The 15,496-nt window shown below is 43.6% G+C and overlaps 1 protein-coding gene across 2 annotated transcripts in view; it reads right to left on the bottom strand.

Annotated features, from left to right (window-relative positions):
* Positions 1–14,056, bottom strand: part of COQ2 (coenzyme Q2, polyprenyltransferase) — a 41,352-nt gene extending 27,296 nt beyond the window's left edge. Inside the window, exons 1-2 of one of the 2 annotated variants that reach the window (XM_044945709.1) lie at positions 13,724–14,056; positions 3,575–3,741 (exon numbers count right to left, since the gene is read on the bottom strand). In XM_044945709.1, coding sequence (XP_044801644.1) covers positions 3,575–3,741; positions 13,724–13,976 — 420 coding nt within the window. In that variant the 5' untranslated portion in view covers positions 13,977–14,056. The remainder of the gene's footprint in view (positions 1–3,574; positions 3,742–13,723) is intronic. The other variant, XM_006074457.3, reaches the window with a different exon arrangement.
* Positions 14,057–15,496: the final 1,440 nt, after the last annotated feature.

Here is a 15,496-nt window from a genome sequence, read left to right as displayed (position 1 = left end):
AAAGAGTATTGTGCCACATGCAAGCAGGCTGAAATTCAAATTTCAGTGTCCACAAATTAAATTTTATTGAATCAGTGACACACCCATTTTCTTACATACTGTATGTGTCTGCTTTCATGCTGCAACAGAATGCAGTAGTTACAACAAAGACTACACGGCCCACAAAGCTAAAATATTTACTATCTGGCCCTTTATAGAAAAATTGTGCTGACCAGATTTAGAGCGTGCCTCACTGTGCAATGAAATATTTTGTCAGAAACTGTAATGATTCATCCTGGTTAGTGCCAGAACTGAACATTTTATCCTCGATTTGGTTCTTGTAGTTTCAAGTGGAAATAATATTTATGTTCTTATAGTTGACTTAGGATATTATGCTTATTCCTGCCAGTATTTGAGTGTTACAGTATGCTACTTAATCTAAGAGTTATATACACATCGCACTGTTGAATCGTTATAACAACTGTTTTTAGCTACTTGAAGGTTCTTGCCACTTCTAAGTTTTGGGAAACTGAGACAGAGAGGCTCAGGAACTTCCCAAGGTCACAGACATGAAGGCGGCACAGTCAGTCCAGTCACACCAAGCACGGTACTAATCAGAAGAATACACTGCCCCTTCAGTACGAGGGAAACTGCCTGGCTAAATGTGAGAGCTGAAAATAAAGCACCCATCAAAAGACTAAAAATGATGTAACATGATAATCAAGAAACAGATTCTATGTGGTTTTTAAGAAACTAGAATGCTCACAGCTGACAAAACCAAATCATTAACACCTGTGCACTGAGATTTGTGGACATAATGTTTATCACATGATTAGCAGACTACATACCTTATCAACAAAACACATTTAGTCCAGATAACCTGATAGCAATTCACTTATCATTTAATGTATCAGCAATTTACTTAGTCATCTACTATATTAACCAAATGGAGAAGGAAATGGCAACCCACTGCAGTATTTATTCTTGACTGGAGAACTCCACGGACAGAGGAGCCTGACGAGCTATAGTCTATGGGGTCACAAAGGGCTGGACACGACTGAGCAACTAACATACACACATATGTATGTGTGTATGAAGGTTTAAGCAAAACGTTCAGCCATAAACATATACTTATGGATATACAGCCTTTAAGAAACTGTGAGGTAAGCATTACAATTTGACCAAGATTTTCAACTCACTCCCTCAAAGAGATGCTCATAACATTTTAAAATTCATGTTAGCAAAACCACAGCTATAAAACACTCACTTAAGTGGTCTGCTGTATGTCAACACTGACTCTGGATTCTTCTAATCAGTGCAAAATAGCATGGGGGAGATGTAAGATATCTAATCAGTTCCCTTTTATCTAGGGAGAAAAAAAATTCACTTAAGAGAAAACTAAAATGGCTCTATTTTGTTAATTTTAGAAGTAGAAAAAGTTGGTCGGTTTGATTATGTTATTTTAAAGTTAAGTACATTATTTTTTAACTAAATTTTTAATTAAACTTTTTTTGAAGATAATTTGTGGATTACTAGGCAATTAAAAAAAAAGTCTGTATTTTAAGAAATATAGAAACCCTATGTATCCATTATTCAGTTTCCTCCAAGGGGGAACATTCTGTAAAACTTTACAATATCACAGTCAGGAAACTGACACCAAGCTGCTCTAAATGTGTTCAACAATTATTCTGAAGGGATATACACTAAAAGCCTCGTTCACATGGTTATACAGAATGAAAAATCGACCAGGAAGTGCAACCTCCCAAATTAAGAAAGTGTGCATTGCTTGGCATGAATCAAGGCATCCTAACTGGGTCAGCGAGACATAGAGATGCCTTTACTGTGCATCACGTGACTCTCTGCCACTGTCCTACCCTCCAGCCACACACACAAACCCACAGTTGCAGCCATCGAGCATCACAGACTTTAGCTCACAGCCATGCCTCTGGATCTGCTATTCCCTCTACCTAGGCTGACCTTCACCTTCCAGCCCAGCCTTTATTTTTGGCATCTTATTCTGTCATAGTTTGAAGGTCACCTTACCCTATCTGAAAAAGTTCTCTCTAACCCCATCCATGATGCTAAGGTAAGGTAGGCGGTCTTCAGTACGTTTCTTTATGGACACTATCTCTTGATAGCTAATAGTACTAAACTGAAGTCAGCAATGTTATCTGTCATCCATGTAATCCCAGAATCCATCACTGTGTCTCATTCACAGTAGGTATTTGATAAAGGTTTTTGTATTAAAAACTAATGTGAACTAAAAATCTAGATAGCATATTAAACCTAGATAGCATATTAAAAAGCAGAGACATTACTTTGCCAACAAAGGTCCGTCTAGTCAAGGCTATGGTTTTTCCAGTAGTCATGTATGGATGTGAGAGTTGGACTACAAAGAAAGCTGAGTGCCAAAGAATTGATGCTTTTGAACCGGTGCTGGAGAAGACTCTTGAGGGTCCCTTGGACTGTAAGGAGATCCAAGCAGTCCATTCTAAAGGAGATCAGTCCTGGGTGTTCACTGGAAGGACTGATGCTAAAGCTGAAACTCCAGTACTTTGGCCACCTCATGTGAAGAGCTGACTCATTGGAAAAGACTCTGATGCTGGGAGGGATTGGGGGCAGGAGAAGGGGACGACAGAGGATGAGATGGCTGGATGGCATCACCAACTCGATGGACATAAGTTTGAGTTAACTCCGGGAGTTGGTGATGAACAGGGAGGCCTGGTGTGCTGCGATTCATGGGGTCGCAAAGAGTAGGACACGACTGAGCGACTGAACTGAACTGAACTAAAAATCATCATAGGTGTGCTTTACTTAAGGAAAACTCAGACTTATAGGAAAGGCAAACCCCGGAAGATTATTCACTTTATGTGTTATATGATTATTTACTTCACATAATTCATCCTGGATTTTGTACAAATTGAATATTTACTTGATCTTTTACTCAAGCATTTAATGAGCTTGTACTTGTTATAGTATGGCTGCTGGAATAAAAGGCAAACAAAATGGACCTTTCCCTTGGGAAAATAAATATAATGTATCAAGTTTTAAATGAAGTTTTCTCTGGGGGCTTGGGGAAGGGGGATAAGGAAGACTGGCATTTTCTATCCTTTCTATTCTTTGTATTGAGTGTTTCAGAGTAAGCATGTATTGTTTTTTCTAAGGAGAAAAAAAAGATGAAATTATGTTTTGCAAATGCTAGTAGGACTGCCTTGGTTCATTTAAATTAAGGTTTGATTTACACAGAAATAGTTACGGTCCCAAAAGTTCTCAAAGGAAGGGCTGATAGTTCTTTCAGACACCCATGGGTTCCAGATGGAATTTTCACTTTCACTTCCAATATCCTTACTCTGGCCTTCCAAGTTTGAATTCATGTTGTAAAAAGGAAGTGCACACGGCCCTCACAGCTGCTCCTGGGTTAAGAAAGGCAGCTCTCTGCACTTGACAACACCAGCTATTCAGAAGATACCGGCACTTGTTATTTCAGCGAGGACACTGAGTGATCCTGTCTCTTTATGTGGCACTCAAAAGGCAGGCCACGGTCTTACTCTGCGGAACTGAGAGGAGCGCCTGTGCCTTTCTGGGACGAATCTACCTTTTTATCATAGTCCCGGTCCCACATGTCGTTAATAGTACAGCCGGCTCCACGCATCAGAACAGCTCCAGTGCCAAACAGGGATAACATGTACCAATCCGGGAGACAACCTGGGTCTGCTGCCAGACCAATGCTCCAGGTACACGGCAGATACAGCAGCCAGGTTCCTGAGCAAAAATACAGAGACGAGAAAAGGGTACATATTCAAGTTAGTTAACTGCTTTCATTTGCTTGAACACTGCAGCCAAAAGAAGCAAGGAACATGAAGTCAAAACCACATGACAAAACGGGGAAAATAAACTTGAAACTCATGTCACAGACAACTATTCTCCCTAATAGGTAGGGTTCCCAGAAACTGGAGAGACATCAACAGCCCAACTGAAAAAAATGGACAAAAAACGTAAGGGAAAATGCAAATGGCTTTTATACCAATGAAAAGATACTCAACCTGATAAACACACATCAAAATTACATTGAGATAATATTTTTCACCTATCAGGTTGACAAAAGCCAAAGTCTGACATACTCTGGGGATTTGGATACTCATGTATTACTGATGAGGTTTGGAGGACAAACTGAGAATTTTTTCCTATATATGTGTGTGTATGTGTGTACATATAGGCACATGCATACACATATTAAACAAATATATACATTTGAATGTATATTCATAAACTATGCCAGGAAGGACACATTAGAAACTGATACCAACAACTGCTTTCAGGGAAGAGAACTGGTATGGAAAAAGGAGTGGAAGACTTAGTTTTCACTTTACATACACCCTTGTACCTTTTGAATCATGTCATACGCATTATTATATGCATGTATGACCTGCTCCAAAAAGTGAATAAAATTTTATTTACTGTTGTTAATACAATATAATAAAATGACTTGGGGAGAGAGGGATTAACCTACTTTTTTTCAATAAAATATTTTGCTAGAACAATACATGCACACACCTGAGTAGTTCTGGTACTCGGCTCCTAAACTAGATGCTGCTGCTGCTAAGTCGCTTCAGTCGTGTCCGACTCTGTGCGACCCCACAGACAGCAGCCCACGAGGCTCCCCCGTCCCTGGGATTCTCCAGGCAAGAACACTGGAGTGGGTTGCCATTTCCTTCTCCAATGCATGAAAGTGAAAAGTGAGAGTGAAGACGCTCAGTCGTGTCTGACTCTTTGCAACCCCATGGACTGCAGCCTACCAGGCTCCTCCATTCACAGGATTTTCCAGGCAAGAGTACTGGAGTGGGTTGCCATTGCCTTCTCCGCCTAAACGAGATGAAATTAAGCTAATTCTTTGGAAGGAATGATGCTAAAGCTGAAACTCCAGTACTTTGGCCACCTCGTGCAAAGAGCTGATTCATTGGAAAAGACTCTGATGCTGGGAGGGATTGGGGGCAGGAGGAGAAGGGGATGACAGAGGATGAGATGGCTGGATGGCATCACTGACTCGATGGACGTGAGTCTGAGTGAACTCCAGGAGTTGGTGATGGACAGGGAGGCCTGGAGTGCTGCGATTCATGGGGTGGCAAAGAGTCGGACACGACTGAGCGACTGAACTGAACTGATGGGGGGATGGAGATTTCACACATGAACTTTAGTAGATATCCAATTTTCAAAAGAATAGATATCCTATTTTCAAAAGAAAATCTTTCAATGACTGTTTGGATATAGTGCCTATTAGATAAGTGAGTTGGTGATGGACAGGGAGGCCTCGTGTGCTGCGATTCATGGGGTCACATGGGGTCGCAAAGAGTCAGACACGATTGAGTGACTGAACTGAACTGAACTGAGCAACTAATTTCTTGGAAGGAAAGTTATGACCAACCTAGATAGCATATTCAAAAGCAGAGACATTACTTTGCCAACAAAGGTCCGTCTAGTCAAGGCTATGGTTTTTCCAGTGGTCATGTATGGATGTGAGAGTTGGACTGTGAAGAAAGCTGAGCACCGAAGAATTGATGCTTTTGAACTGTGGTGTTGAGAGTCCCTTGGACTGCAAGGAGATCCAAGCAGTCCATTCTAAAGGAGATCAGTCCTGGGTGTTCTTTGGAAGGAATGATGCTAAAGCTGAAACTCCAATATTTTGGCCACCTCATGTGAAGAGTTGACTCATTGGAAAAGACTCTGATGCTGGGAGGGATTGCGGGCAGGAGGAGAAGGGGATGACAGAAGATGAGATGGCTGGATGGCATCACCGATTCGATGGACGTGAGTCTGAGTGAACTCTGGGAGTTGGTGATGGACAGGGAGGCCCGGAGTGCTGCGATTCATGGGGTTGCAAAGAGTCCAACACGACTGAGCGACTGAACTGAACTGAACTGAACTGAAGCTTTCCTTTCCTATTGAGAAATATAAGAATACAAACCGCCCCCCCCACCTCAATCCCTCAAATGTGTCCCTCTGGCATGAGGATTAATTTAGGCTGATTACCTTTAAGAAACAGAAGACTGAGGAAGTTTTCTTGTTATAGAATAGTGCTATTATCAGATAACTGCAAAAAATATGGGCTAGGTGTGCTGTGGAAACTTGGCAGGACCTGGAGACCAGAGATAACTGTTTATTAAACATTTGCTTTTCTATCTCCAGTGAATTATCTTCCTCCCCACCCCTCTAAGGTTCCAAACCACTACCTGCAATATCCTGCCATGACTTTAGCTGAAGATGGTATTTAAGATGAGGATATTTTGACCATTTTGGTGAGTTGCTCAGTCTTCTTGGGTCTCTCTCCAGCATTCATACAATTAAACTTTTGTTTGATTATCTCCTATTAATGTGTCTCATGTCAACTTAATTCTTAGACTTAGAAGGGTGGAGGATAATTTCTTCCTCCTCAAAAAGTGAAATAGGACATGTGGCTAAAGAAATCAGATATTGCACGAAAATGGTCAGATGACAAAGTCCTTAGGATCATGTTTAAGCCTCATTAAATTTAAGCTTTATTCATCTGCAAATATTTATAAAGCGCATGCTTTGTACCAGAGATGTTCCAAGAATTGGGAATACAATGGTGACTAAGAGAGAGATGGTTTCTCCCTTCGTACAACTTGTAAATCCAAAGGGAGAAACCCAGTTAAGCAAATAATAACAATAAAATAGACCAATTCAACAACAGGGCAAGTACAGGATCCTACAAAGGCATAAGACAGTGCCACCCAAGTTAACTGGGGACGGAGCAGGGAAAAATCAGGAAAGCTTTTCCAAAAGGGGTATAAACACACACTGCAGAAAAGGCAAGGCAGATCAGATTAGATCAGATCAGTCGCTCAGTCGTGTCCGACTCTTTGCGACCCCACGAATTGCAGCACGCCAGGCCTCCCTGTCCATCACCAACTCCCAGAGTTCACTGAGACTCAAAGGCAAGGCAAGGAGAGGCTAAGACACAGGAAGGAGCAGTCTAGAGCTGAATTTAGGTCGTCCTGGAGACTCACACTCAGTGTGTCCCATCTCAAACAGTAACAGCAATACCGATTGGTAAACGTTTGTGCAGTGTCAGGCAGTGCTCCTGATGCTCTCTCCATACAGACTCATTAAATCGTCAAAGACACCCTTGTAAAGCAGGCACTGTTATTACTCCAACTTTAAAGATGAGGAAACAGATGCACAGAGAGGTTAAGTAATACACAGTGGGTTTCAGAACTTCCTTTTCCCTGCACCAACCAGTAGAGTTCAGAGGGACAGGAGTGGCTAGCTGAACCTGTTCTGATAGAAAAGGCCACTACTTCACAGGCATTTTCCTGATGCAATAAGAACTGAAGGTTTTACTTAAAAAAGAATTCTAAAGACAAAGATGTGTAACCACCTATAGCATTTCATGTTGGTGTCAAGATTTCCTTGGCCGTAAGTCTGTGTTATAGGTTCCGCACGCACTGATGGGAAGCTAAAGGGTACTCCTACAGATGAGAAAGCTTTCTGTAGTGAAGGTTCTAGTGTCTGCTCCTAGCAAGTGATAACAGACACTCAAGTATATTAAATTTGAACGTTCAGTCTTTCTTATCTACAAAAGAGGGGAAAGAACATCTACCTCTTAGAGTTGTTACGACAATGCTAATAACAGTGATAATGAAAAACAATTACAAATTCAGTGTTTTGTGACAGGTGCTGTTATATACTACTTTTGATTCTCACAATAAATATATGCAGTAGGCTATTATATTTACCTAACAAATACAGAAACTGAAGCATTGAGAAAGTAATTTGCCCAAGGCCACACAGACAAACCTAGCCAAACCTGAAAGTGAAAGAGTTAGTTGCTCAGTCGTGTCTGACTCTCTATGACTCCATGGACTGCAGCCCACCAGGCTCCTCTGTCCATGAACATTCTCCAGGCAAGAATATCGGAGTGGGTTGCCATTCCCTTCTCCAGGGGAATCTTTCCGACCCAGGGATTGAACCCAGGTCTCCTGCACTGCAAGCAGATTCCTAACCTCCTGAGCCCCTGCTGCTGCCGCTGCTGCTAAGTCACTTCAGTCGTGTCCGACTCTGTGCGACCCCATAGATGGCAGCCCACCAGGCTCCCCCATCCCTGGGATTCTCCAGGCAAGAACACTGGAGTGGGTTGCCATTTCCTTCTCCAATGCATGAAAGTGAAAAGTGAAAAGTGACAGTGAAGTCGCTCAGTCGTGTCTGACTCTTCGTGACCCCATGGACTGCAGCCCTCCAGGCTCCTCCGCCCATGGAATTTTCCAGGCAAGAGTACTGGAGTGGGTTGCCATTGCCTTCTAGGCAGCATATTAAAAAGCAGAGACAACACTTTGCTGACATAGATTCGTAGAGTCAAAGCTATGGTTTTTCCAGTAGTCACTTACGGGTGTGAGAGTTGGACCATAAAGAAGGCAAGCACTGAAGAACTGAAGCTTTGAAACTGTGATGTTGGAGAAGACTCTTGAGAGTCTCTTGGACCGCAAGGATATCAAACCAGTCAATCTTAAAGGAAATCAACCCTGAATATTCATTGGAAGGGCTGATGCTGAAGCTGAAGCTCCAATGCTTTGGCCACCTGATGTGAAGAGCCGACTCACTGGAAAAGACTCTGATGCTGGGAAAGATGAAAGGCAAAAGGAGAAGGGGGCGGCAGAGGATGAGATGGTTAGACAGCATCACGAACTCAATGGACATGAATTTGAGAAAACTCTGGCAGATAGTGAAGGACAAGGGAGCCTGGTGAGCTGCAGTCCATGGGGTCACAGACAGTCCAACACAACTTAGTGACCGAGCAACAACACAGACAAAACACGGCAGAAGTCAACAAAACACGGCAGAAGTCAATGTGGCCGGAAGTCAAATCCAGGCAGTATGCCCCCAGACTATCACTCTAAATCTCTACATAAATCTATCTAAATCTCTACATCTCTAGCTAAATCTCTACATAACCATGAATTCTTTTTCTTCTGCCCTCCTGATACTCAGCAACGTGTTTTTGTCTTCCCTATGACACTTTTGCGACTGATTATCAACATGGTATTTTCATTCTGTTCTCTCCCATGAAGAAAGATAGTGAGAATACAAATAGGTGTTAGAAAGATATATTCATTACATAAAAAGTAAAAACTCTCTGCACAACAATGTGAATTTACTCAGTCCCATTGAAGTGTACAGTTAAATATGGTTAAAATAGTATGAATTATGTTATGTGACTTTTACCACAATAAAATTTTTTTTAAAAAAGAAAAAGTAAAAACTCTCTGGGAAATTACAAATAAATTGAGCAAGCATTCTGAAAGGTGATGAGTGGACCAGGAGCTTATATAAACTGAGTCTAAGATTCATGTACTAATAGATACATGTATTAGTAGATAATAATATGTAGTATTAGTAGATAATAATAGATACATGTACTAATAGCTAATAATAATAGATATCTTCAAGGTAACACCAACAGCCATAAATGCAGTAAAACCAGTTATACCACCAATTTAGTGGAAAGAGCGCCACCTGCTGAAACTTCCTGAAATAATGTAGTCTGTGACATGGTTGTAGGAAGTTGTAATCCTTTCCAAAAAACAGTGAAACCCACTTTTTAACAATAGCAAACTTCAGCAAATTAAAACATCACACATAGGGGCTTCCCTGGTGGCTCAGTGGTAAAGAATCCACCTACTAATGTAGGAGACATGGGTTCGATCCCTAATCCAGGAAGATGTCACATGCCACAGAGCAGCTAAGCCCGTGTGCCACAACCATCGACCCTGTGCTCTGGAGCCCGAGAACCCCCACTACTGAGCCCACGTGCCACAACTGCTGAAGTCCGTGGGCCTAGAGCCTGCGCTCTGCAGCAAGAGAAGCCACCACAGTGAGAAGCCCACGCACCACAGCTGGAGAGTAGCCCCTGCTCGCTGCAACTAGAGAAAAACCCACGCGGCAACCAAGACCCAGCACGGTCAAAAATAAATAAATAAAATTATAAAACCATACACATAATACCCACAAAAGAAGAATTTAAGCAAAGAAAAATCATATCTGGAATTCTGATACTGTCAATTTATTATTCCTGGCATACAGTAGGGGCTCAAAACAATGCTTGCTGGATGCATTCTAATAGTACTGAGACTGCCCAGGTGGGGCTAGTGGTAAAGAACCTGCCTGCCAATGCAGGAGACATAATAGACCTGGGTTCAACCCCTGAGTCAGGAAGATCCCCTGCAGGAGGGCATGGCAACCCACTCCAGTATTCTTGCCTGGAGAATCCCATGGACAGAGGAGCCTGGCGGGCTACAGTCTACAGGTTCGAAAAAAAGGCAGACACAACTGAAGCGACTTAGCATACAGCACAGTACTGAGACTGTTAATAGGTTATCTGAAAAGTCCTACAGTCATCTTATGTAGAACCAAAGCAAGCAGGCAGGTATCCTCCTAACATACTTAATACTATTTACCCAATCTTCTCCAATTCCAATTTCTCAAGTAATGGCTAAAACTCTCGTGCATTTATTATGTCAAGCACTGTTCTAAGGACTTGACACTTATTAACAAATTCTCATGACAACTTTACAAAGTCAGTATTCTTAGTATCCTCATTTTACAGATGAGACATGAAGGCCCAGAGGGGTAAAGTAACTTACCAGAGGTCCCTCAAGTGAGCAGAGTGAAGATTCAAAGAAGTCTGGCTCTAGAGTTTTTTACTCATATATAAATTCTTAACAGTCTCTTATTATGTGGTTGAGCCTCTAAGGGAGAAGCCAGAGATTTATGGAAATGGGACTTAGAGCAGTTGCTGATATTAGATGCCCATAAGCCTACAGTACGTATGGCTCTGTGACACATATCACAACAATAGAATAACAATGATTAGGCTTCAGGTTAGAATTAGGCTTAAAATTTTATGCCTATCCACTTGAATCTGGCCCCAAAATGCCATGGGTCATGATGACAGGACTGTGCCTACCATTTAATTGACTTTTCCACTTTAACTGCTGATTGTTATAAATTCTTAGTGCTCTGATCTCAAACTGGTAGTGCATAAATTTAGAATACCAAAAACAAGGCCTAATTTGGGGGTCTTAGCTGAGCAAAGGTGGAAGGACTATATCTAGGCATTTGAATGTATTTACCATCCACTGCTTAAAAAAAAAAAAGAAAAAGTTGGCTTAAAGCTCAACATTCAGAAAACTAAGATCATGGCATCTGGTCCCATCACTTTATGGCAAATAGATGGGGAAACAGTGGAAACAGTGGCTGACTTTATTTTTTTGGGCTCCAAGATCACTGCAGATGGTGACTGCAGCCATGAAATTAAAAGATGCTTACTCCCTGGAAGGAAAGTTATGACCAACCTAGATAGCATATTAAAAAGCAGAGACATTACTTTGCTAACAAAGGTCCGTCTAGTCAAGGCTATGGTTTTTCCAGTAGTCATGTATGGATGTGAGAGTTGGACTATAAAGAAAGATGAGCACAGAAGAATTGATGCTTTTGAACTGTGGTGTTGGAGAAGACTCTTGAGAGTCCCTTGGACTGCAAGGAGATCCAACCAGTCCATCCTAAAGGAGATCAGTCCTGGGTGTCCATTGGAAGGACTGATGTTGAAGCTGAAACTCCAATACTTTGGCCACCGGATGTGAAGAGCTGACTCACTGGAAAAGACCCTGATGCTGGGAAAGATTGAGGGCAGGAGGAGAAGGGGACGACAGAGGATGAGATGGTTGGATGGCATCACTGACTCAATGGACATGGGTTTGGGTGGATTGTAGGAGTTGGTGATGGACAGGGAGGCCTAACATGCTGCGGTTCATGGGGTCGCAAAGAGTCGGACACGACTGAGCGATTGAACTGAACTGAACCATCCACTGCAATGGTACATGCCGTCAGCCAGATTACCTGGAGTTCAGCCTCCACCCCACCCTCCCCTCTGTCCATTCTTACTCTGTCCAGCTCTTATCCAGCCTTGATGACCACTATTTTCTATGCTCAACTGGGGTTCCAGACGAGCTTATATCCTTAGTGTACCTACACTCTACCCTTGAGTCTTTGCAAAAATAATTTCCCCACCCGTGAGGAACTCTTTCCTCCTCTGAAAAATCTACCTGTCCTTTGAGGCAGGGTCCCCAATCTCTGGGATCTAATGCCTGATGACCTGAGGTGAAGCTGATGTCATAATAATAGAAATAAAGTGCACAATAAGTGCGATGCACTTGAAAAGTGAAGCAAAAGTGAAAGTTGCTCAGTTGTGTCTACCTCTTTGCAACCCCATAGACTAAATAGTCCATGGAATTCTCCAGGCCAGAATACTGGAGTGGGTAGCCCTTCCCTTCTCCAGGGGATCTTCCCAATCCAGGGATCAAACCCAGGTCCCCACACTGCAGCTGTATTCTTTACCAGCTGAGCCACCAGAGAAGCCCAAAATGCACTTGAATCATCCCCAAACCATGTCACTCCCCCACAACCCCCAACATTGGGAAAAACTGTCTTTCTTGAAACCAGCCCCTAATGCCAAAAATGTTGGGGACCACTGCTTTGAGGTACACTTTCCTCTCAACTTTTTCCAGCAATGAACATTCACAATAATTACTCTTTTCCTGCTGTACTTACTATCTGTATCACTTATATTTGATCCCATACTTTCCCAACTCACCTAATCCTTTCTTTTTTTTTAAACCAGACTGGGAGTTCTCTGAAAGGACAAAGTTGCCACAGCTCTTTCTATTCCTAAGGCTAGGCGATGCAGTAGGACTTCAGTCTTTCAATATTACTGCCACGGTCTTCTAGACACTAGAAATAAAAGTCCCATATAAGTGGAGTTTATGCTGTATTGGAAAAGTGTATCAACCAATAAATGCATAAGGCTAGTGGTGAAGGTTATGAAGAAAAATGAGAGGTAAAGAGAGAGAGACTGCAGTGAAAGGTGAATAGGTTACACAGAAAAGTCAAGGAAATCCTCCCTTATGAGGCGACCGTGAGCTGATAAGTAGTACTCAAGTGCAATGCCTGCTGCATTCGAATGAATTAAATCTTTGTGCTACAAACAGTGCAGGGCAAAGAGCTAAGAAACTCAGCATCATCCGGTCTGGCTCTCCAGAGAGCCTTGGTTTCCTCTGCATTTGCTTTGGGGGCCTTGCAGCATTATGGGAAAGATGAAACATAATGAATGTGGAAATGCTTGCACACTGTGCTACTGCTAAGTTGCTTCAGTCGTATCCGACTCTGCGTGACCCTATAGACGGCAGCCCACCAGGCTCCCCCGTCCCTGGGATTCTCCAGTAAGAACACTGGAGTGGGTTGCCATTTCCTTCTCCAATGCATGAAAGTGAAAAGTGAAAGTGAAGTCGCTCAGTCGTGTCCGACTCTTCGCGACCCCATGGACTGCAGCCCACCAGGCTCCTCCGACCATGGGATTTTCCAGGCAACAGTACTGGAGTGGGGTGCCATCGCCTTCTCCGCTTGCACACTGTAAATCTGCGCAAATGCAGGGATGCGGGCACGGAATTTCTGCTCGATTCACAACTTACGAACACGGTCGGTGGGATGAGCGGAGTTTCTGCCCCGCTCAGGTGCTCAGGATTCAGGGAGGGGGTGACAGCCGGCCGGGCACTTCGGAAATCGCCCTGTCCGTGTTTCTCGAGGGTAACGAACACCTGGAGGCCAAGCCGAGGCTTTCGGGATTCATTTCCATAATGCCCGCAGCCCCCTGACTGCCGCGTCTGTCCGCACTCACCTATGGGCTTATCCAACCGCATGAGGCGCAGGTAGGGCTGCAGAGGGCGGGGCGCCGAGTTCACGACCGCGGCTGCTGACAGGCTCAGCGGACGCCCGCGCGGCCCCCTCCCGGACGAGGGCTGCCAGTTCGCCGCGTGCACCCCGCGGGCCGCGTGCACCAGTGCCAGGGAGCGGCCGTGCGCGCCCCACAGCCATGCCTGAGTCCCAGCCCGCAGGCCACGCACGAGTCCCGCGCCGCACGCACCCACCATGGCGCTCGGGAGAGCCTGGACCCGCAGGGGCCTGACGTCATTCCCGAGCGTCAGGTCAGCGGCAGGCTGCGCGGTGACGTCAGCGGAATGACCGTCCGCGCCGGTCCGGCCCCATGGTCCTGTGGCCTGATCCTTTCGAGTAATGTGAAAAGTGTCGCGGTCACCTAGCGCTGTGAAGGAGTTCCTCAGAGAAAGGAATTCCTGGTATCAAAATACATAGCAGTTGTTACAGGGAAAAGGAAAATAAACCACCTGAGAAAAACCTACTGAAGCCCAATACTGGTTTGCAGTAGAAACTGTTTCCTTTTTAAAGCTAAAAGGTCACCAAACGGCCAAAAGCCAAGAATGTAAACTAAAGCCATATTCAGGGTTAAGGGACGTTCATTGAGCAAATGAAAACCTTAAATTTGATAGTCAGTTCAGAGTTCGTATAACCCAGAGGCAGTGAGTGTGTGGGGTCCTGTGAGCTTGCAGCTGGAACATCTGGTCTGAGCACTTAATTCTTGTCAACTCCTGGGTGGCCCTGTGTGCCAGGCCCCTTGACAGGCACTTTACATGTATTATCCCATTTAATCATTACTGAGTGACTGTGGGCAAGTCTTGCGTTTGAATTTTAGTGTTCTAGGGAATTAGGTTAGTCTTTAAGTGCCTATCTTAAAAACCCTGATCAGTAATTCAGTGATATCTTGAGTCTCCAGTGGCGGTGGTCAAGGAAGTAGTCCTTAATCAATTTAGGAAACTAATTCACAACTAGTTCAATAACTCCCGAAGCTTGCTCAAACTCATGTCCATCCGATGGGTGATGCCATCCAACCATCTCATCCTCTGTCTTCCCCTTCTCCTTCCAGCATTATGGGAAAGAAGAAACATAATGAATGTGGAAGGGCTTCCATATTGAACACTCTGCTTAATTGTAGACAGCGGGATCCAGGCACTGGGAAATTTTATTTTATATTTGTAAAGGAAAAAATACATTCCCCTGTACCTGTTTATTCTCCACTACAGCACTGTATGACTTGTGACACCAGACGTGTGGATTTTCCACACATCAAACACTTCTGCAACACTCAAGTGTCCTGAAATTTTACTCAATTCTGGTGCTATCTAGCTGGAGTTTGCATCAGCTCCCACAGGTTTTAGGCTGAGTCCTATAAGACTGTTGATAGTCCCCTTTCAGTGAAAGTGGCTCAGTTGTGTCTGACTCTTTGGGACCCCATGGACTGTAGCCCACCAGGCTCCTCCTTCCATGAAATTCTATAGGCAAGAATACTGGAGCGGGTTGCCATTTCCTTCTCCAGGGGATATTCCCAACCCAGGTATCGAACACAGGTCTCCTTCAGTGCAGGTGGATTCTTTACCTTCTGAGCCACCAGCGAAGCCCATCAAAAGTCTAGATTGTTACCTGTGCTTCTGAGCTATCCTTATTGGGAGGAAAAAAGTTTTCCTCTGCCTCTCTAGGTTCTTTTGACTAGTCTCAGACTTAATTGACATGAGACAGATTAATAAGAGAAAGTAAAATT

The sequence above is a fragment of the Bubalus bubalis genome, chromosome 7 (genome assembly GCF_019923935.1).
Source record: "Bubalus bubalis isolate 160015118507 breed Murrah chromosome 7, NDDB_SH_1, whole genome shotgun sequence".
Classification (NCBI taxonomy): Eukaryota; Metazoa; Chordata; class Mammalia; order Artiodactyla; family Bovidae; genus Bubalus; species Bubalus bubalis.
Note: the sequence above shows the minus strand (reverse complement) of the source record. Positions and strands in the feature narration are given on the sequence as shown.